Below are 20,670 nucleotides of genomic sequence, written 5' to 3'. Positions count from 1 at the left end.
TTAGGGAAGTTCAGATGTGTTGAATTGAACAAAAATGTCCTGCCAAAGCAGTGATTGTCCAAAAATTAGTGCTGAGGACGGCTGTGAGCAAGACAAGGTGTAGCTTGAAAGCCCCCAGTGTGTGTCTTAAGAGGGGTGAAGAGCTGTGTCTTGAATCTCAGATCAGGGCTTGGCTCTTCCAAGATCTCCTGTAAGCCTAGATTCAGGGAATTGTGTCAATACAAGAAAATGTGTCTGTGAACGCATCCTGCAACCCTCTGAGCTGGGGGGGGGAGACCTGGGCTGGCTTCCTCAGCCCCTCTGCTGCGTGCCTCTGCCCCAGGCAGTTTGTGGACAAAGCCAGTGTGGAGACGACCATAGAAGGTTGGAAAAGACCTTTAAAGTTATCACATCCCACCGTAAATCCAGCAGCAGCACAGGTTCCCGGCGATCAGCTGGTTTATTTTTTGGATCTACCCAAGCAGCTTGCAGTGAGCCCCGGGAGGGCAGCAGCCGGCTCGATCGCTGCTCACCTTCCTCGGTGTGGCTGATCCCAAAACAAGCAGGGCTGGAACCTTTGCAAAAGGCACAAAAGCAAAACCCTGTTGTGAGAAGAAAATGATCCCAGCTGAAGCCAGGACTGGGGAACCTCTGCATTTAAATCCCAGGAAAGGAAGCTGCCACCGGAGCCGGGGAGGGGATTTCTCTCCGCAGAAGACGAATGCCGAGCAAGCTTTTGATCTCTAAGGAAGGGTTACAGCCCTCGTTCTGTTTGCGCGCCGGCAGTGTTGTGCTTCCCTCGGCGTGGGGGATCCCTTGGTGACAGGGAAAAGCCCTGCAGCCCAGGGACCTGTGGGCCATGCTGTGACCCGTGGGGCCATGCTGTGACCCGTGGGCTTCTCTGGGGTGTGCCCAAGCAGATGGCGCTCCAGCTTCGCGCGTCCCCCCGCCGCCCAAGGCTGCCGAGGCAGGCGGTTTCCTGGAACCGGATCCTCGGCCTCGACAGAGCCGCCTCTGCCATCGCCGCCTGTAGCCATGGACCTGCGAGCGGAGCTGCTCAAGTCCATCTGGTACGCCTTCACCGCCCTGGATGTGGAGAAGAGCGGCAAGGTCTCCAAATCCCAGCTCAAAGTGAGTTCCCCAGGGGCCTCGGCTGGCCCCAGCGCCGGGCTGGTGGGTGGGCTGCGAAGGGAGACCGGGTCCAGGGATGCTTTGCATCTCTCCTGGGTTTTCACGGAGGAGTTGTGAAATACTGCAGTTAGTAAGACCTTGCTGTTGCCTCTACGCTGTTTTTGGTGACGCTCTCTGGCTCTGCCTCATCTCCCTTTAGAAAAAAAAAAAAAAGAGTGGGGGAGTTAATGCTCAAATGTATTTTGTAGGTGAAAATGAGGTGCAATCGAATTTTTTGTTGTTTTCGGTTTCTTACGCTTTTTATGGCTAACTAGCAGCCCAAACTGGGTTTATATTTTCTTGCTTGCTGGAGCACCCACATTTCTCTTCCTGTTCAACCAGCGGCTCGGTACGTAGAGGCAGGCTGGTTTTAAATGAAAACTCACTGATCTTGCCAGAAATAAAACAGCACTTTAAAAACCATCTCTGCTTTCCCCTCTCCCCCCACTCCCCTCCTTAGCAGCTTTACAGAGGGCTCCTGCCTTCAGCCCTTCATTTAAACCCATCACGGCTTTAAAAACCTTTTTGTCTGCCTCCGAGATGGGGTACAGGCGAATCTGCCAGGTTGCACCTCAGCTTCGACAGTAATTACTGATTTTTATCTTTTTTTTTTTCCCTTTGCAAACGACGGGACTCCTTTTGTGTTGCGGTGTAAGCATCCTGTTCTTAGGCTGGTGCCAGGGTTGGGAATTCTGGTTGGAGCAGGGGGCTGCAGTGCGGAGGGAAGACCTGAGCTAGAAACATTCCAAACACGGGGAGGTGTCGCGTCAGGGCTCGGCAGCTGCCGCCAGCCTGCCAGAAATGTTGCAAAGAAACCTCTTTTCCTCCGTTCCCTCTACTTCTGGGGGCTTCCCGCAGGACAGCCTGCAGGGAAGGTGCTGGGCTTGGCAGTGGGGGCATGTTTTGCCCCAAAATTCAGTTTTGTTTGCAGGGGTGAGGAGGAGAAGCAGCGGGAGCCAGGCTCCTCCTGTTCAGCCGCTGAGAAGCTTTGGCTGCTCCCCAGAACCTCATTGCATGTGCGCCCTGTGAGCCACGCTCACCTACTTAAAACTGTGGAAATAGCTGAAGGAATTAAGGAAAATCCCAAAGCAAGCCAGAGCCTAATTCCCCTTGCTAGTCCCCAAGAAGGGCTGCTCTGCACCCCTTAGCATCCCCTGCACCAGGCCCCTGGGTCCTGAGCCCAGCCCACGTGTGCTGCTGGCCCCAAAACCAGCGGCCGTGCACACGTGCAGCACTAATCTTGTGAGATCTTTATCACCGGCGACAATGCTGAGGCCACCAAGACCCTAATTTTAACGGTGATTTCCTAGAGAGTTTGTGCTGGGGAGGCCGGGGAGCTTCGAACCCTGGTGCGGGGGCGGTGGGGGTGCTGGGGACGGTGTCTCTATGGTGGCTTTGCCCAGGGTGACATTTCAGAGGGGGAGAGTCACCTCTCGCCGCTTTTCCACCCGCCGGGAGGGCGGCAGGGCAGCCTGATGACGATAACTTTCTGCCCACCATGAGGCTGGGGCAGCGTTTCCATCCCCCATTGAAGCCGAGCACTGGCCGGGGTTTGCCCCAGCCCACACGAGCCAGCAGCGGCATTCCTGTTATTTCCATGCAGAAAAACCCCAGGATCTTGCAGGTTGGAGCTATAACATGTTAAAGCCACAATCGCCGTGCCCTCTCCGAAATCTCCCCAGGCTGCGCTCTGCGCGCTCTGCTCGCTCGCCCAGGCGTGTTGCTGCAAGAAGGATGATGAGCGAGGGTGGGAGAAAGGCTGGTGTGCGCAGCGTTTGCAGCGACAGCAACAAAACCAGCCCCAAGAGCTTGTGCTGGGGTTTTGCCGGCACACAGCAGCACCCCGACGGGAGCTGGGTGCTTAACTCCTCCGCCCGCTCTCGGGCCAGCTGCACAAGTGAATTTATCGGCGTTTCGAAGCGTGATGGCAAAGCCGTGGGGAGCCGCTGGGTCCAGCGGTTGAGTTCCTTGTATGGCCGCTCCCAGGCGAGCAAGCGCAGCGTCTGCCTGCGTGTAGGTGTGTAGCTGCACAGGAAGGAAGGACAGCCTGGTGGTGGGGTGCTACGTGTCGAGAGATGTCGGCTAGTTCTGTCACCAGTGTGGGCACGCGCCAGCGCTGCTCTTGGATGAGTGGGTGTCCTCTCGGTGCTGTTGCATCCTCCCCAGCCAAGCTGGGGGAGCTACTCCCCACGGCCGCGGATGCTGGCTGGGATGCGGGATGCGGCCCCGGTGGGCAGAGCTGAGCCCTTCAGGGGGCTGTGGCCAGCTAGGGCAGCGGGTGGGAGCCACAAAGCACCGTCCCAGGGCCTTCTGGCACCTCTGTTCCGCTCCTGCCCCTGTTTCAGGGGGAGAGGAGCAGTTTGCTGAGCGGTCCAAGGGCTCTGTCTCCTGAGGCTGCCCTGACAGCAAAGCTCTTGGGGAGTGGAGAGGAGGAGGTGGGGGGGGGAGGGGGGCGGTTTAAATGACGGGCTTCATGTCGGGGGGCACAGGGATTCCCCTGTCACTGCGTGGGGTTGCAGGCTCGGGGTGCAGATGGCAGGCGAGTGGCTCTTGCTGGCTTTTTGAGAAAGAGTGCGTAGCCCTTGTGGGTCCCTGGGTATAACTGGTGCCTGGGGGGCTGGGGTGGCACAGCACAGCTGGGTTATGGACCCTCCCCCACAGCAGGATGGAGGTGCCTGCCTTGGTCTGAAAGCTCCTCTGCTTGTTACATGCACAAAATACACTCGGCACAGGCCAGTGGGTCCCAGTTTGGCCAGTAACGGGTCTGCGAGCAGCTCAGCCGTTCAAGCAGGGGGGAAAGCCTTCCTCGAGTTCGGGAACTGGTGGTCCTGGGGCTGGGCTTGAGTCGAGGGGGCTTGGCTGATGGGGTGGCGAGGCAGCCGTCCCCGCTCGCATCCCCCTCGCTACAGAAAACAGGCAGCTGAAGGAGCCCTCACAGCTGGGAAAGGTTCCCGCTGCTGGGGGTCCCCTGGGACAGGGCTCCCTGCACCCCCAGTGCCGGTGGAGCTTTGATTTTTCTCAGCAGGGCCAGTCTGCTTGCACATGGGGAAACTGAGGCAGCAGCCATGCTCCCTGCATGGTGCAGGAGCCCTGAGCCCCCCCGCTCCCACCCACTGGGCTGTTTAACACGGGGAGCCAAGCTCCAGCCTGAAAGGTCACCCCCAGCCCTGGCATCAGCCCTGACGTCTTCCCTGGGGGAGAAGAGGGCCTGCCATTCTCCAGCCACATTAAATATTCCACCCCCGACTCCAGCTGCTGTCAGCAGTGGCTGCAGGCGTGGGAGTGAGGGGTGATGGGGAGCGGGGGGAGAGGGGGGAGAAACAGCATCAGGGCTGGTGCTCGGAGGGATTTGGGATGCTTGGGGGGTGTTGGGCAGACCTCTAGCCCCCTCCAGCCACCCCCTGCACACCACAGGGGAAAGGTTGTGCCACCAAACTGCGCTCAGAGCATCCCTTCCCTTCTCCCCCCCTGTTATTTTCCACTCCTGTCCTTCATTCCAGAGCCCAGAGGGGGCTTCTCACCTCTTCTCTCTGTGGGGTTGGGGCAGCCCTGGCCCCACGCGCCCCATCACCAGCCTGGCCAGGGCTCTCCTCCCCACCCTGCCCCACTTCCATTCTGTAGGTGGCTGCTCCGGTGAGTGGAGGGGCTTTTGCAGCGTGCTGGGGCGGATGGAGGGGCTCGGGGTGCTGGCCATGGCGGGGGGCACATGCAAGACTCCCCCCAGGGCTTTTGGGGTGCTGTGAGAGGAGATGTAAGAGATGGGAACGAGGCCCTATGTTGGAAACGGGGAACAGGATGTGATTCCCAAACTTTCAATCCGTCCTGATGGATTTGTTAGCTATCCCAGAGGATGCCCAGGGTGCTTCCATCCCTCTCCACCCCTGTGCAGACCCCAGGACCACACTGAACCCCAAAAAGCGCAGCCGTGGCAGCAACGCTCAGGGCTACCGCTGTGTGGGAGCGCAGGGTGGAGGCCCGCTGATAACATCGGTCCGGAGGCTGGAAAAGAGAAAGAAAATCTGGTTGAGCAAGAACCGTCTCCAGCTGCAGCAGCCGGCATGGCCTCCGGCAGCTCCTCTCCCGCTGGGAGGAAATTTCCAGTCCTGCACAGAGAGGAGCAGGGATACTGCGCACCAGCTCCTCCAGCCCCTCTCCTGAAACCTTGGCAAGCAGCATCTGCAGATCCTACAAGCCATCTCTGCAAACCCTGGTGCCATGGGGATCCGTTTGGGATGCTCCTTGAACCACCTCCTGCTTGCTGGGAGGGAAAGACAAGCAGACAACCTGCCCGGCACCGTGAGCCGGAGAGGCTGTTGGTGCTCGTGGGCAGCCTGGCTCCGGGCTCCGGCTGCTGGCGCGGCAGCGGTGTGGGCTGTCCAGCACGTGGGAAATTTGGGAGCTTCAAAACACGCTTTGTTCTGGAGGATTTGGACAAAAACAGGCTGGTTGGTGACGCTGGCGGAGTGCTTCTGGAGATAGGATGTCTCCAGGTCTCCATCATCTGCTTCCCTTGCAGACAAAAACCTTTTCTTAGTTTCTTATAAATCTTTTCTTATTTTCACCTTTGTGTCTTTCTCTGCCCCGTTGGCAGAAAGCAACCGCTGCCACGCTGGGCGCCGTCATCAGTTATGTTTTCAAGAAATTGCTAAGGGCAGCTGCCAAACAGCATGGCTTGGGGTGGCTTATCATCTTGTCTAGATCAAAGCATGTCCTGTCCTGTTTGCTCTGTAATGTTAGAAACAGCTCTTAAAAAAAAAAAAAAAAAAAAAAGGGTTCCCTGTGTGCCAAGAAAAAAAACCTCATGTGGAAAAATCCTCAATTTTTGCCTGTTTGGAAATGATTCTCTAAGGTTTACGTTTGGGAATATTCCGCTGTCCCTTTGCCAAACCCAAACCGTGCCTCGGTGCTGTGGCTGCAGGGAGGTGATGCTGGGCAGGGCAGGGTCCCCGGGCGGGTGGGTGGCCTCGTGGGGATGCGCTGGGGCAGGGCTGGGGGTTGTTCACCATCTCCTCGTGCTCGGCCAGGTGCTGTCTCACAACCTGTACACGGTGCTGTGCATCCCCCACGACCCCGTGGCGCTGGAAGAGCATTTCCGCGATGACGACGACGGGCCGGTGTCCAGCCAGGGTTACATGCCGTACCTCAACAAGTACATCCTGGACAAGGTGAGCCCCTCCGCCAGCCCCCCCGACCGGCTGCATCTCGAGTGGGGACACCACGGTGCCCAGTCTGCTCCCACATCGTGCGGGACCCCCACGGCTCTGCTTCCCTCCGCTCTCGGAGATCCTGTGCCTCGGTGGTTGGAAAAAGGATATAGAGAGGTGGGGAGCCCGCAGGTGAACGCCGCAGCGAGTGGGAAATGTTTAATCCTCAGTGTTTTCTTGGCAAGGATGAAGTCAGCCCTTTCCGTCAAGGCTCTGGACGGAGGTGTATCTCTGCCCACATTTCCTAAAGAGCTCGGAGAGAGAAATCAGCCCCTTTTTCCTCTCCACCCCTGTTCAAATTTGAGGTGTGACCTCAGCTGGTGAAGAGGAGGAGAGGGAGGAGGACAAGGTGCCAGGGCAGGAGCAGAGCCTGGGGCGGGCAGGGGCTTTTCTCCCTTTTTTCCACTCGACTCAAAGGCACCTTTGTTTGGCTCAGCAGCGAGACTTTGCGGCTGGGTGCGTGTTTCCTCCAGGCATGCGAGGAGAGGAAAAATGACTGACAACTTTCTTCCACTGTGCGCTGGAAAGAAGGGGGGGCCCAGAGCTGGGTGCAGTAACCCTTCCCTGCCCTGCCCTGCCGCTTCCCCAGGGCTGAGCCGTGCCTTTTCCCAGCATACCGGTGTCCGTGCTGGTGTCCGTCCGTGCCGGTCTTTGCCTTGCCCTGAGCGGTTCAGGAGCTGCCCAGCTTGATCCAGGGATGCTGATCTCAGCTGCAGGGATCTGGTCTGTGGTGAGCGAGGGCAGTCTTCCCTGGCTCCCTCTGCCCGGGGCAGCTGCCCAAGGTCAGCCCAGCCTGCTTGCTCCAGCACGGAGCAGCCAAAATCCTTCCAGTTTCCCAGACAGTTCTTTGGGAAAAGACCTTTAAACCCTCTTCTTCTGGTTTTACCATGGCTAATAAAATCCCAGAGGCAGCCTGAGAAGGGGAAGTGGGTTTTCCTAGTAAGAGGGGCTTTCAGCTTTCCACCACCCGAAGTTTTTTCTCCAGCTTGGCCACCACAGGCTGCAGTTTGCCCTCGTGCCAGCAGCACACAGCTCGCACAGCTGGGATGGAGCAGCCAGAAGTGGCCAGGCTCCCTTGGTCCCCATCACAGTTCACCAATAACAGGCCAAAAGCCACATGAAGCCAGTAGCAATGCTGGGCGAGTGGCCACAGAAGCTCACAGACAGGCAGCGGGGCTGCGGTTGATGCTGCCTGCCCGTGGGCTAACACTTCCCTTCGCTGAGCCCCAGTTCCTCTTCATGGTCAAAGGGGGTACTGGGAATGACCCGGAGCCATGGAGGCACTGGGGAGGTGGGCTTGGGAGAGCACCATGCCATGCTGCATGTGCTTCACCACGGGGTCCTGCTGGTGCTTCACCACGGGGTTCCCACATGTGCTCCAAAGCCCGGCAGGTCATGGCTGAGCCACCATGGCCATGCCACAGTGCTGCAGCAGTCCCGTAGCATCTTCTATACCCGAGATATATATAAATCTATATATATATATATATAAAAGGATGCCTTGCTGGCCTGACCTGTGCTGGCACCAATGGGCAGCGCCCACTTACACTCCGGTTGTGTGTCCCATGTACCGGTCGCCCCGTGCTTCTCACCGGCAGGGACAGGAGGTTTGGTTTCAGGTGTGAGGGTTTCTTCCCTCCAGCGCTCCCCGCCCTGAGAAGCCCCCTCTGTAGCCCTGCAGCACCATGCTCACCCCCTCAACTCCTGCCTGCAGGTGGAGGAAGGTGCTTTTGTCAAAGAAAACTTTGATGAGCTCTGCTGGACCCTGACGGCGAAGAAGAATTACAAGCCTGACCGCAATGGGAATAGCGTTATATCCCACCAAGATGCCTTCAGGCTCTGGTGTCTCTTCAACTTTCTGTCTGAAGACAAATACCCTCTCGTCATGGTGCCAGATGAGGTAGGACCTGCCCCTCGTGCCCCCCCACCCCCATCCTCCCAGGGCTGCGTGTGCTGGCAGAGCCCCATTTGGGGATGACGCATCCCACTATCGCTTCCTGGCATGTCCCATCACATCCTGCAAGATGTGGAGCTCCAGGGTGTGAGAGCGAGCAGACAGGGGTGGGATGAGGGGGTTGTCATCCCTGGACACCCCCTGTTAGGCCCATGGCCAGCCCTGCTGCCCAGGGGGAAGGGGATGACTTGGGAGCAGCTCGAAGGACCCCTCCAAAATGCTGATGTCTTGGACAATGAGGTGTGGGCTGGTCCGTATTGCACTTCCGTGGTCTAAGCCTACACCAACGAGCTCTTTTCCCGGCTTTGAAATGAATGTGCCAGTTCTCAGAGCCGCAGCCAAGGAGCATCCGCAGCTCAGCTCCTGGGGCGGGTCCCTTGCCCGAAGCCCCTGCATCTCACCCAAGGGTTGAGTCGAGCACGGTGTTGGAGGAGAACTCCTGATTTTTATGGGTGGGAAAGAGGAGATGATGAGAAACCCTTAAAATCTGGTGCAATGGGAGGTCGCTCCCCATGAAATCGGTGTCAGGCTGGATGGGGCTGTGTCCCTTGGGCTGTCCTACACAAACAAAGGCAGCGGTGGAGCAGACCCGGTTGTCCCTCTCCATGCCCGCTGCCACCAGGCATTCACCCCGTGCCCAGCATCCTGAGAGTTAAAAGCAAGGTACCCAGGGCACAGCAAAGCTTCTGGTAGTAATCTCCAAATCCCCAAATTCCACCCAGCATTTGGAGGGGGAGGTTTTCCCTTCTCCAAGGGTCAGATCAAACCCCCATGAGAAGTTGGGCAGATCTGAGGGAGAAGGGATAAGCTCAGAGCGGCCTCGCCAGGAGGAGCTCGACTGGGCTAGCAGCTGCCATCTGCTTCTACACCATCAACCTCCTGAGATCAGCAGAAAAAGTGAAAAGAAAAAAAAAAGGACAAAAAAAGACAAGCAGCGTGGCACTGCGCAGACGTAGGAGGGTGACCGCACTTCCTGCTCCCTGGGAGAGGTCTTTCCTGTTCCCCAGACCGTGACAAACTGAATCATCTTTCAGATCACAGGGCTCAGTTTAGGGGGTAAGAAAAAAAAAAAGGAAAAAATAAATTACGTTTAAATTCTTACCCTTCTCCTAGTTAGGTGATGTAAAAAAAAAATTAAAAAATAATATCCAGATGGGTGCAAGGGCTTTGGTGTGTTTTGCCTTTCTGCGTGGCTCACTGCGGCCACCCACCCTCCTTGGTCCCCCAGGTTGTGGGTAGAGGAGAGCTGGCAGCAAAACTTGAGCTGAAATGAGTCTTCCCATCATCACGTCAACCACTTCAGCTCTTTTTTTGAAGCTATCTATTTACAGTTTCAAAACAAAGCTCATCTCCTCCATAGGGACCTCTTCCTCTCCTCCCCCCCAGTGTTTTTACGCTTGCAGCTGGAAACCAGAGGGGTGCTGAGGTCAGGGCTGTGGTCTGAGGCACCTGCCCTGCAGGCTGGGGGTGGGGGGCAACGGCCTCAGTCTGTTCTTCCCCATGAACTCGACTCGGCAGAGCTTTCTCACTCTGCAGATAAACCAGCCCCAAACATCTCAGCCTTGTGGTTAAAAGGAAAAAACTCCTCACAGCGGTCAAATTCTAACCCACCGCCAACCTCCTGAGCCTGCCTCCTGCCTGGAGCACCTTGGCCTTGACCATCAACCATCACAAGGGTGATGCCTCTGGGATAAGGGTCCTGCGTCTCCAGGCTGGAAAGAGATGTGGGCTTGGGCTCTCCGAAATGGGTCGGTGGGGTGGGGACAGCCCTCGCTTCTCCCCGTCACTGAGTTCCCCGTCCCCACAGGTGGAGTACCTGCTGAAGAAGATCTGCACGGCCATGAACGTGGAGCTGAACTCCGGCGAGCTGGATGACTACCTCTCCCAGGAGCCGCAGGGGCAGGGGGGGCTGACGGTCTGGCAGTTCCTGGACATGGTGAACTCGGGGCGGTTCCTGCGCGGCATTGAGCAGGAGGCCGTCAGCATGGCCGTGGAGGAGGTGTACCAGGAGGTCATTGAGGACGTGCTCAAACAGGCAAGGAGCCCACAGGTCCTGGGGCACAAGCTCTGCCCTGCCCCCACCCTGGTTTTGACCCCTGTGTGTCTCGGGCGCAGGGCTACCTCTGGAAGAAGGGCCAGCTGAGGAGGAACTGGTCGGAGCGGTGGTTCACGCTCAAGCCCAGTGTCCTGTCCTACTACATGAGCGAGGAGCGGAAGGAGAAGAAGGGGAGCATCGCGCTGGACAAGCACTGCTGCGTGGAGGTACGGCCCAGGTGGTGCTCAGCGTGAGGACGGGAGACCCAGGAGATCCCCCTCAGCCCCCAGGAATACACAATTCCACATTCAAGAGCATGGGAGAGCCGGTCCTCTGGCTGAAGAAGATGGGGATGAGGTGGGGGACAGGGGAGTAATGCCGTCCTGGGTCCTCTCCCTGCAGGTGCTCCCCGACCGAGATGGGAAGAGGTGCATGTTCTGCGTGAAGACCTCCTCCCGCACCTACGAGATGAGCGCCTCCGACACCCGGCAGCGCCAGGAGTGGACCCTAGGTCCGTGCCCACCCTGCACCCCCTCCCCAGCTTCCCTGTGCCCCCCTCTGTGTCCTCGCTGACCACCCCCTTCCCTCCCCAGCCATCCAGACGGCCATCCGGCTGCAGGCTGAGGGCAAGAAGTCCCTGCACAAAGACCTGAAGCAGAAGCGCCGGGAGCAGCGGGAGCAACGGGAGCAGCGCAAGGCGGCCAAGGAGGAGGAGACGCAGCGGCTCAAGCAACTCCAGGAGGAGAAGGAGAGGAAGCTGCAGGAGCTGGAGCTGCTGAAGGAGGCCCAGCGGCAGGCAGAGATACTCCTGCAGGAGGAGGAGCAGCGGCGGAGGCAGCAGCATGAGGAGATGCAGAGGACCCTGGAGATCCAGCTGCAGGAGGCTGAGCAGGTGGGTGCCTCCTCGCAACGTGTCCTGCCACAGGGCTGGGTTGCTCGTGGCACGGACGCTTCCTTCCCCTGCCCTTGCCCCTGGCAGCCTGGGGGTTTGGGGGAGCTTTTAGGAGCGTGTCCTGCTCTTGCAAGGATGCTGCAGCCACCCATCACCTCTGGGCTCCTGGGGGCTGCGTGTGACCTGGGGACGAGGGGTGGAGGGGTCAGTACCGCTGTGCAGGAGACACCCAAGGAGCAGGAGATGAGGACAACCTGCCCCGGGCTGTGTGCAGCTGGGGGGCAGGTGACAGGCCCGTGCTAGTGCCAGGATGGCCACGGAGCCCATTTCTGACCTTGCAGCCAGCGCTGGCTCCAAACGACGCAATGTGTCTCTCCTGAGCAAGGAATCGGCTTTGCTTTGGAACTGTCTCCGTGGGCTTTCCCTGGTGTGGGAGATGTCTGGCCCCATCTGCTCAGGGGTACGGGGGTCCCAGGAACGGCAGCAGCAGCTCTGCCACCTGCCCACGCTGATGGCTCCTCTCTCTGCCGCAGGCTCGCGCCTCCATGCAGGCAGAGATGGTCCTGAAGGAAGCAGAGGCAGAGCGGCAGCGCAAGCGCATCCTGGAGCTGGAAGACATGCAGGAGCGTCTCCAGGAAGCCCTGCAGCAGGAGGTGAAAGCACGGCAGGACGAGGAGTCCGTGAGATACGCACAGGCCAGGTAGGACCAGGGCATCCCTGCTCCTCCCCGACCAGCCCCACTCCCAGGGCAGCTTCCGGGCACGGGCACGCGCTCCCCAGGGCAATGCAGTGCTCCCCAGGTACTGGGGTGTGCTGGTGACTTCCCAGTATGTCAGCAGGGATGGGGGAAGCTGGTGGATGACGTGGTAGAGGGACATCCTCAGCTCTTGCTCTTTGTTGACAGGCTACTGGCTGAGGAAGAGGAGAAGCTGAAGCAGCTGATGAAGCTGAAGGAGGAGCAAGAGGAGTATATCATCAAAACTCAGCGGGAGAAGCAAGTCCTCAAGCAGGAGATGGAGAACAAGAACAAGTGTCTAGAAGAGGCACAGAAGCAGCTGGAAGAAGTGAGAGTGAACAGGCAGCGGGTGGACCAAGACGTCATGGTGAGCGCCACGTCGGTGCCACATTGCTCCACACTGCCAGCCCCAGGGGACTTCCCAGCCCTCCCTGAGTCTCCCCCAGCTTGGGGGGCGGGCAGGACGGCCACCCACAGCTTTGGGGACCGAGCTGGCATCGCCTCGGGGGCTTTCTGAGCTGTGCCAGGCGCAGGCACGGGGGGATTTGGTGGCTGAGATGGGACAGGTGCGTCCTGCCCTGGGGACACAGCACTGCTGTCCAGAGCAATGTCCACACTGGGAGTGTGTGGAGGGGGGAGGACTGGAGGAGGAGTAGAAGACCTGGAGGAGGGCGAGCTGCGTCTCCATCCGGAGGGAGACCCCGATCCAGGCTTACCCAGGGAAGGGAAACCTCCGCCCACGGTGCCGGGCGGGGGGCTGCGGGGCGGCTGGCTCACCCCTCCCCTCCGCCCCCTCGCAGGCAGCCCAGCGGAAGCTGCGACAGGCCAGCACCAACGTCAAGCACTGGAACGTCCAGATGAACCGGCTGATGCACCCCATCGGGCCTGGAGGTAGGAGACCGGCCATCACACCCTCCCTGCCCCTCCCGAGCACCGCTGGCTGGGGCATGAGCCCTGCCTCCCACCCATCTTCCCCTCTTTGGGGGCATCTGGGGGGACCCCCATCTTTTAGAGAAGATACCCCAACACTTCTGGCAAGGAGAGACCCTGCAGCCCTTTCCCTTAGCCGAAAGGTCTGTTCGGACCCCAGGTAAACAATCCTTCTTCTGCCTGTCCCCAGACAAGCGTACAAACGTGAGCACAGGAGGCTTTGCTGGCTACCAACCCTTCCTCTCCCAGAGGGATTCTTCTCTCAAGCTCAAGCAGAAAGTGGAGGATAAAGGCAGCGACCCCACAACGGACAACGGCAAGGAAAACGTGAGCAACGGTGGGAACAGTGGCGTGCCACCACCTCCGGATGCGGACCCCATGGCCACAGAGCCCACCAACTAGCCCCACGGGATGGCAGAGCCCAGCGGGGAACTGCGGGGGCCCAGCACGTCCCTCTGAGCGGACACGGTCAATATGGCCATCTCTGGACGGAGACAAGTGGGGACCGGCCCAGAGCCTGTAGATGACTACATAGAAGGCAGAGATGCCCCCATTTTCTTCAGGGAAGGGCCGCAGCTGCACACCAGGGGGTTCAGCCAGCCCACCGCTGGGGAGAAGGCGGCGGGGCCATCTCCTCTGGTCTCCCCACATGTGGGTCTGGACCGCGTGGCCGAGGGCTGCGGTTCCCTTTTGGTTTCTACCAGCAGGCCCTTCTGCATCGCCGGCTGCGCCCTTGGGTGCATGGCAAGCCTTGGCAGACAGAGCGGTGCCTCCTCGCCACCCCCACAGAAAGGCTGGGGTGTCCTTAGCTAACACGTGCATTCCTTGAAGGTGGCTGTTAATCACTGGGGTCACGTAGATGTTAGCAGAAACCAACAAGCAATAAAGCTTTTGGAGCTGCTGGCCCCCAGAGACCTCCTTCCCCACGCATCTGTGGCCCTGCAGGCCCTGCCCTCCCTCCCTGGCAGTGTGGGGGTTTGATTCCCACTGTGGGAAACAGCCCGTTAAAAGAAATCAGACACCAGCCATGGAAAGAGGCTCCACCAGTGGGTTTTGGGTTGGTCTGCGGAGGCCCAAGGGGGACACAGATGCTGGTGAGCTGGCCATAGACGATGAGCTCCTCTCCGGGGGGCAGCGGTAACGTCTGGGAGGGCCAACAGCTCTGTATGATTAAGTGCTTGTACAGGAAGGTAAAGGTGCTCAGGGCTTCATTTAGGTCTTTGCCCTTGGACTGCAGGACCCCCGGTTTCAGGAGTCCTGGCTCAGGGTCTGGTCCAAGCCCGCAGAAGGCAACGGCAAAGACTCCCAGGGGCCATCCGAACCGGGAGCCAGTGGATGCGGCAGCTCTCTCCCGTAACGCTGGCCTTGGCCTGGCTCCTCCAGCTAATTTGCTCCCAAAAAACCTGAGAACAAAAGCCAAGTCTGTTGGCAAACCTCCCCAAACAAAACAAAGCAAAGCAACACGTGCTGACACCGGGGTTAGTTTGTCCAAGTACCTCTGTTTCAATACAGTCCCGTTCACCGGTGACTTTGGGGTCTTTATTGTACGCAGAGCCCCCCGTCGCGTAAGGGTTCCATCTGGAAACAGGCACCAGTAGCAAGCCCTGCATCAAACCCCAGTTCACAGTTGCTCACGCTGATTAACTGCAGTTCGTTAGGGAGATTACAATCTTATTTCCTACTCCTGCGGCTTTCAGCTTTTGCTCACACAGCTCTTCCCCGCCCCCCCCAGTTGTTACAGCGTTTCTTTTTCACAATTATTTTTCATTGTGCCCGACCGCAAGAGGCCGTTCCTGCGGGTGCCAGCGGAGCGGCACGGCTGCCCCAGGACAAAGTGGCTCTTTGTGCCCATGAGGGTGACTGGATGGCCCCGTGCCCCAGTCCCACGCAACCTTGCTGACACACAGAGAGGGTAACGGGCGGCTGCAGCCCTCGTGGTGACAGCTGTGGTAGCCCTGGCCCTGCAGGGGCTGCAGGTCAAATTCACCGCCTCTCCTCCTCCTTCCCGCTGCACTGGGACGCAGGAGGGTGGTCCTGAGCAGCAGCATGTCCCCTACAGCCCTTTGGGGTCCCTGCCTGGCCCTGTTCCATCCTGGCCGGTCCACAGGGACATGAGATCGCTCAGCTCTGCGCAGGTTTTCTGGTAGAGTGAGGCCTTCCCAACACGCTGCACTGGAGGTTGGGGCTCTGCTGACGCTGCACCAGAGGCCGGGGCTCTGTCTTTCACCAAGGGGTGTGGGGGCCATGGTATGAACCGCTGCACCTCCTGGGGTGACCCTGGCAAAGCTGCTCGTTGCTGTGTGCAATCCGCAGGCAGAACAAGAACAGTGAGGGTGCCAAATACCAGTCTCTACTGGGAAGGAAATGGGCTGGGTGGAAATGCACTGATGGGAGACGGCATCCTCCCTCATTAGCTTCATTAGCTCAGTCTTGTCCCTGATCAGGCGCCAGAACAGGTACGTGCCACGCGTGCCACGCCCACACCTAAGGCAGGGAGGAAGAGGGGCCATCCCCCACCCGTCTCTGTGGGCTCCGTGCCGCAGCCTTGTCACAAGGGGCTCTCATCCTGTGCACGACCCCCCGGGAGACGCGGGGCCGCATCCCTGCCCGTGGCAGCGCCATCGCTTTCCACCAGCTCCAGGGCTGCCTCGTCCCTCCTTAAAGCAGCTCGCCAGAGCGCTGCTTCTGCTCCAGAGAGCTGAGTTCCCATGCGGCAAAAAGCTATACATTAATTGCCGCAGGCAAGGACAGGAGTGGAGGGAACAGCCGGAACCGGGTGTCAGCACCTGCCTTTGATCTGCTGCCAAGTCCTGGATGCGCCCCGGATCTGCCTTATCCTCCTGGAGTGGCCAACCGAGGGCTGGAGCTTACTTAAGTCCAGCAGTTGATGCGCACTGTCAGCCTGCGCCCCGGCACCTCTAAGAATAAACTGCAGCAGGATCACGAGGAGAGCTCACGGAGGCGGCGCTGGGAAAGAGCGGCGCCATCCCACCCCCGCACCAGCGTGGGGGTCTCCTGTGGGAAACCTCCTGGAGCTGTCTGCAGGGTAACATCACGCGCATGAGCATTTGCAGGCAGGTATGACCTTGCTGCTCTCTACATGAATCTTTCACAGCCCCAAACTCTGCTGTTGTGGCGCACTGGCCCCAGGGATCCGTGGTTTTGGGAGGCCAATTGCTAATTGTGGCTAATCTGCATTACCGAGGAGCATCACCTAAGCTCTGTGCTGCTCCCTTGAGTAACTGTACTGGGAACAGGGCCTGTGCCTTTTAAACATAACATCACTTATCAGATTAGCCACGCTGTGGTTTACCTAGGGTGTGAAGGTATAAAATTAGCTCCATTGTAAACCTCGAGTAACAGCACTGACAGCAGAAGGCTTGCAGCGACTCCACTGGGCAGCTGATCTAGCCCTGGGGGGGTGGCAAGCAGCGAGGGGCTCAGACTGAGAAGGGGAGGAAAGCCCCAGGGCTCCCGCAGCACCCTTGAGCGGCGTGATGGTCCCGAAGCGTCCAACAAAACACCTGGCCAGGCAGAGCTGGTGGTGGGTGTCCTGCAGGCGGGCTTGCTACCTGGTCTGCAATGCCAATTCCCAGACCAAGTTGAGGTATTTCTATTCCTTTTTTCTAGTTTGTACCAAGTAGGGAGCCAGGTGGTCACCCACAAATGCCTAGCTTGATTGCCGGAACTTCGCATTATTTATACAGTTCAGGAAGCAAAGACATCATCCTTCATTGGTTTAAAAATTACATCATTCCTTCATTACTTAATACTCAAGTTTCCTCTTTGTCAAGTAATTCTCTTGCTTCTCACGTTAATTAGTTCACATGCTGGTGTCTTAACTCCCTCTTTGGGTTCTGGGGGAGGGGTTCTCGAGTCGGCAGTCAGTGAGTCAGTAGTCATGATCTCCCCTGCCAGAATTCGCTTTCCCCTAGTTAGTGCTTCTTGTGGTAAACTTCCAGTCAGCTCATCCATCTTGTGGTGGTAGTTCCCTCGTTTAAACAAAGAGCTTGCTGGTGCTTAACAAAGCCCTTAGCAGGCCATAGGAAAAAATGCTTGTGTCTTGAATTAACCACTCACAACTCATCTGTTCTGTCTTCAAGTCAAACCTCGTAACAATACATTTGATTTTATGAACCTCTTAATCATTTGATGTCAGTCTCAGCACTCTTTAGACCTCAGGTCTCGGTTTCATTGTGTGAGACACATCTCTGCGCCCTCCCCACACTGGTCGGACCATTCTGGGCACTGCTGGGGGTTCCTGTGCAGGGCTGCCCGGCCAGGGCACAGCAGCACATGCCCGGCCTGGTTTCTGCGGGCCCCCAGATGAGCCACCCTGCCCGTGACACGGCGCTCAGCACTCCCCTGGACTCTTCTCGGGCCTGTCGCAGGAAGGCCGGGATCCCAACCTCCTCGGGCCTACCCCGGGAGTGTCAGGATCCTGACCTCCCCACTGACCGGTGGGGAGGCCCCCGGGAGGCTGCTGTCCCCTCTGCCCCCACAAGCTGGTCCCGGCAGGACCAAGCCCCCCCACCTGGCCGCGCCGCACAGCCATGGCCCCCTCTCCCTGCACGGCAGCAAAGGCCCCGGGGGAGGCTGGGGCTCAGCGGCCCGGTCCCTGGAGCCGCGGCAGGGCAGGCCGCAGGCACTGGGGCAGGGTGGGCCGTACCGCCTAGGGGCAGCAGGCCCTACTGACGCGCCCCCTGTGCGGAGGGGGGCCGGTCCCTGAAAGTCCTAGCGCCTCCTGCAGCCGCCACCCGCCGCCATTTTGCGCCTGCCCCGCGCCGCGCTCCCTACCCAGCATGCCCCGCGAGCAGCGCCTACATTTCCCATGAGGCCCCGCGCCCGCTGGGCAGTGGTGGTGGTGGGTAGTCCGCGCCCGCCAGGGGGCGCCGCGGGTGGGGGGCGGGCTTGGGCCGTTGCCGTGGTGACGCGGGTAACGACTTCCCGGCGGCCGGTGATTGGCTGCGGGCGCTGGGGCGCTGCGGTGGCGTCAGGGCGGGGCGCGGGTGACGTAAGGGGGGTGGGGGGCAGCAGGGCGCCGCCGCCGGCGGCGGCGGCGGGGGGGGAGCGGCGGGGCCCGGAGCGGGGCCACGGCGGGAGGTGAGCGGGGGCCGGGGCGGCGCGGGGGGGACGTGGGCACGGGGCGGGACAGTGGGGACGGTGGGGGGTCGTGAGGGAACAGGGGACGTGTGGGGTGTGTGTGTGAGGGGGGACGGGGGGCATGTGAGGGGGACAGGGGGTGTGTGTGAGGGGCGACAGGAGGCGTGTGAGGGGACAGGAGGGGACAAGGGGGTGTGTGAGGGGGGACAGGGTGTGGTGTGTGAGGGGAGGGGGCAGTGTGAGGGGACAGGGGGTGTGTGAGGGGACGGGGTGTGTGTGAGGGGAGGGGGCAGTGTGAGGGGACAGGAGGGGACGAGGGTGTGTGTGAGGGGGACAGGAGGGGGCAGGGGTTGTGTGAGGGGGGGACAGGGGGGTGTGTGAGGGGACAGGAGGGGACAGGGTGTGTGTGAGGGGGGGACAGGGGGTATGAGGGGACAGGAGGGGACAGGGGTTGTGTGAGGGGGGACAGGGGGTATGAGGGGGACAGGAGGGGACAGGGGTTGTGTGAGGGGGGACAGGGGGTATGAGGGGACAGGAGGGGACAGGGGTTGTGTGAGGGGGGACAGGGGGTGTGAGGGGGACAGGAGGGGACAGGGTGTGTGTGTGAGGGGGGACGGGGGTTGTGTGCGGAGAGGGGGGGGGAGACGGAGAGGCGGTGTGTGGGGGACTGTGTGTGTGTGAGGGGGGACAGGACATGTGAGGGCACAGGGAGCGTGTGTGTGAGGGGGGACAGGGGGGGTGTGCGGGGCCGGGGGGGGGGGCAGTGTGTGCATGTGAGAGGGGGACAGGGGATGGGGGGGGACAGGGGGTGTGGGGACATTGACCGTGCAGAGGACGGAAGGTGGGCGGCAGGCGTGGGGTGGAGGGGCAGGCTGTGCTGTGGGGGTGGGGGGACGAGGCTGGGGAACGGGGGCTCTCTGTGGGGTGCAGGACCGAGGAGATGGGGTGCATGGGGGGCTTTCTGAGGGGTGGAAGGGGACAGGGAGCTCTGGTGGCGTGGCTCTGAGCATGAGGACGGTAGGAAGGGACTTTGGGGGACAGTGTGATTTGGAGGGGGCCGGGAGGGCAGGGACACATCGCTGACTTTGGGGTGCGGGGCTGTCATTCCTGCTTGGGAAATCAGGGAAGACAGAGGATAGGATGTGGCCCATACGGAGGAGGCTGGGGGGGACAGTCTGCCTTTCTCCCTCTCCCAGGGGGTGAGAGGCAGAGGGGGAATTGCCTGTGGTTTTAACGGTACCAGTGAGGGGCACTGCTGGGGTCTGGGGCTGGAAGGAGGAGAAGTAAGAGGGTCAGGATGGTCCATCAGTGGGTGCGTCAGGTGGGGGGGTTGCTCGGGGAGAAAGGATCTGAGAGTCCTTTTCTCATCCCTTGTATCTCCACATTCTGCTCCTGCTTCCCCTGAGATCCCCAGATGAAAGATGTTTACTTTTTGTGCCGTGGTTTTCCCACGTATGAAGTAGGGGAACTGCCACCTTTATTAAACAGCAGCTCTAAAGCTCTTGAGTGTTCTGCACGAAGTGGCTTGTCCCTGCGCTGCCAGCGCTCGTAGCCGAATGCAGGAAGGTGGTACCTGCATGCTGGCTTGGCTGAGTGTAACTTTTAATTAGCTTTAAAAGCGCTTGTAAAAAATCCTAGTGGAAAGGTTGAGCATGCAGAAGTAGGTGACGGGGACCTTGAAGCAAGAGACCTAATTTCCTTTCACCTCCCCGCTTCCTAGCCTCATTTGTTCTACCAACCTGTTGCGTTTTTTCCTTCCTTGTTGGCTAGCTCCAAGCTCTATTTTTATAACCCCGCTAGGATCCTGTTGTTCCCTCCCCAGATGAATTTTGACCTCCCCCTTTTTCGTGTGGTCAAAAGGCCTCCTGGCCTTGCTATGCTTCCAAAAGTTTGTGTGCTACTGACACACCTCAAGGGATGTTGAGCAGCCCTATTTGTTTATGATCAGAGAGCCTCCAACCTATTTACGGAAGCCAGTGAATGAAGGTTCAAAACCCATTTACGAGGTAGGCGTGTTTGTGTGCCTGGGAAAATCAAGGCACAGAGAGGAAAAGCAGCTGAAGATGCAGCTTGTCAGTGGAGCAGGAGAGAATACACACCCTCTGTGACCATCCCATTTATGCTTTTTCCAAAGCATCTGTCTGTCGTCGACTGTATTGTGTCTGCGTGGCTTCAAACAGTGTCCGGGTGTAGTTTATCTCAGCCTTGGCCACCTTCCCCTTCAACAGCTGTGCTGGGAGGCCTCCTGCACGCGAGCGACGATTGTGCTTGTGGGAAGGAATCGATCTGTTGAGCCTCTACGTGTTGGGAAAGCCCCTGTGAATGGGCTGTGGGTGGGCAGAGAGGCAAACAGGCTTTGGACATGCTGTAGGATCTGGGCAACATCCGTTGCGGTGATGCAGAGGGATCTGAGCGTGGAAAGAGGATGCAGCAGCGGCCGCCCCATAAATCGGAGTGCCAAGGCTGGTAGCAGTGTTGGTCTCTCGAAACGGTGACTTGCTCGTTGAAGCAGCCTGTGCCCCGTTTCTCATTTCTGCTCCCTCCTCCTGCCGTCTCTCTTTGCGCAAACTCCCTCGCTGCCTTCAGCGGAGAATCCTTTTCCCCTTCTGGTACAGACGTGCTCCAGGCTGTGCTGAGGTGGGAGCTTTCTCCGTCACTTTACCGTGT

General features: G+C 59.3%; 1 protein-coding gene across 1 annotated transcript; it reads left to right on the top strand.

Annotated features, from left to right (window-relative positions):
- The first annotated feature begins 49 nt into the window (after window positions 1-49).
- Window positions 50-14,428, top strand: DEF6 (DEF6 guanine nucleotide exchange factor). The gene is made up of 11 exons (XM_005447031.4): window positions 50-1,110; window positions 6,174-6,314; window positions 8,068-8,253; window positions 10,115-10,342; window positions 10,423-10,569; window positions 10,745-10,853; window positions 10,936-11,234; window positions 11,768-11,934; window positions 12,139-12,337; window positions 12,771-12,861; window positions 13,091-14,428. Exons 1-11 carry the CDS (start codon window positions 1,015-1,017, stop codon window positions 13,300-13,302), a joined length of 1,875 nt encoding a protein of 624 aa, XP_005447088.3. The 5' UTR covers window positions 50-1,014; the 3' UTR covers window positions 13,303-14,428.
- Window positions 14,429-20,670: the final 6,242 nt, after the last annotated feature.

Source organism: Falco cherrug, chromosome 16, assembly GCF_023634085.1.
Source record: "Falco cherrug isolate bFalChe1 chromosome 16, bFalChe1.pri, whole genome shotgun sequence".
NCBI classification, from domain to species: Eukaryota; Metazoa; Chordata; class Aves; order Falconiformes; family Falconidae; genus Falco; species Falco cherrug.
The sequence above is the reverse complement of the archived record's forward strand: the minus strand, read 5'-3'. Positions and strand labels throughout refer to the sequence as shown.

What these genes read in the sequence shown, in the direction of transcription:
- DEF6 (XM_005447031.4), top strand. Translation starts at nt 1,015, where the DNA reads ATGGACCTGCGAGCGGAGCTGCTCAAGTCCATCTGGTACGCCTTCACC. An exon ending in TCTCCAAATCCCAGCTCAAA is followed by an intron (nt 1,111 to 6,173) that starts GTGAGTTCCCCA and finishes GTGCTCGGCCAG; the next exon opens with GTGCTGTCTCACAACCTGTA. An exon ending in GCGCCAGGAGTGGACCCTAG is followed by an intron (nt 10,854 to 10,935) that starts GTCCGTGCCCAC and finishes TTCCCTCCCCAG; the next exon opens with CCATCCAGACGGCCATCCGG.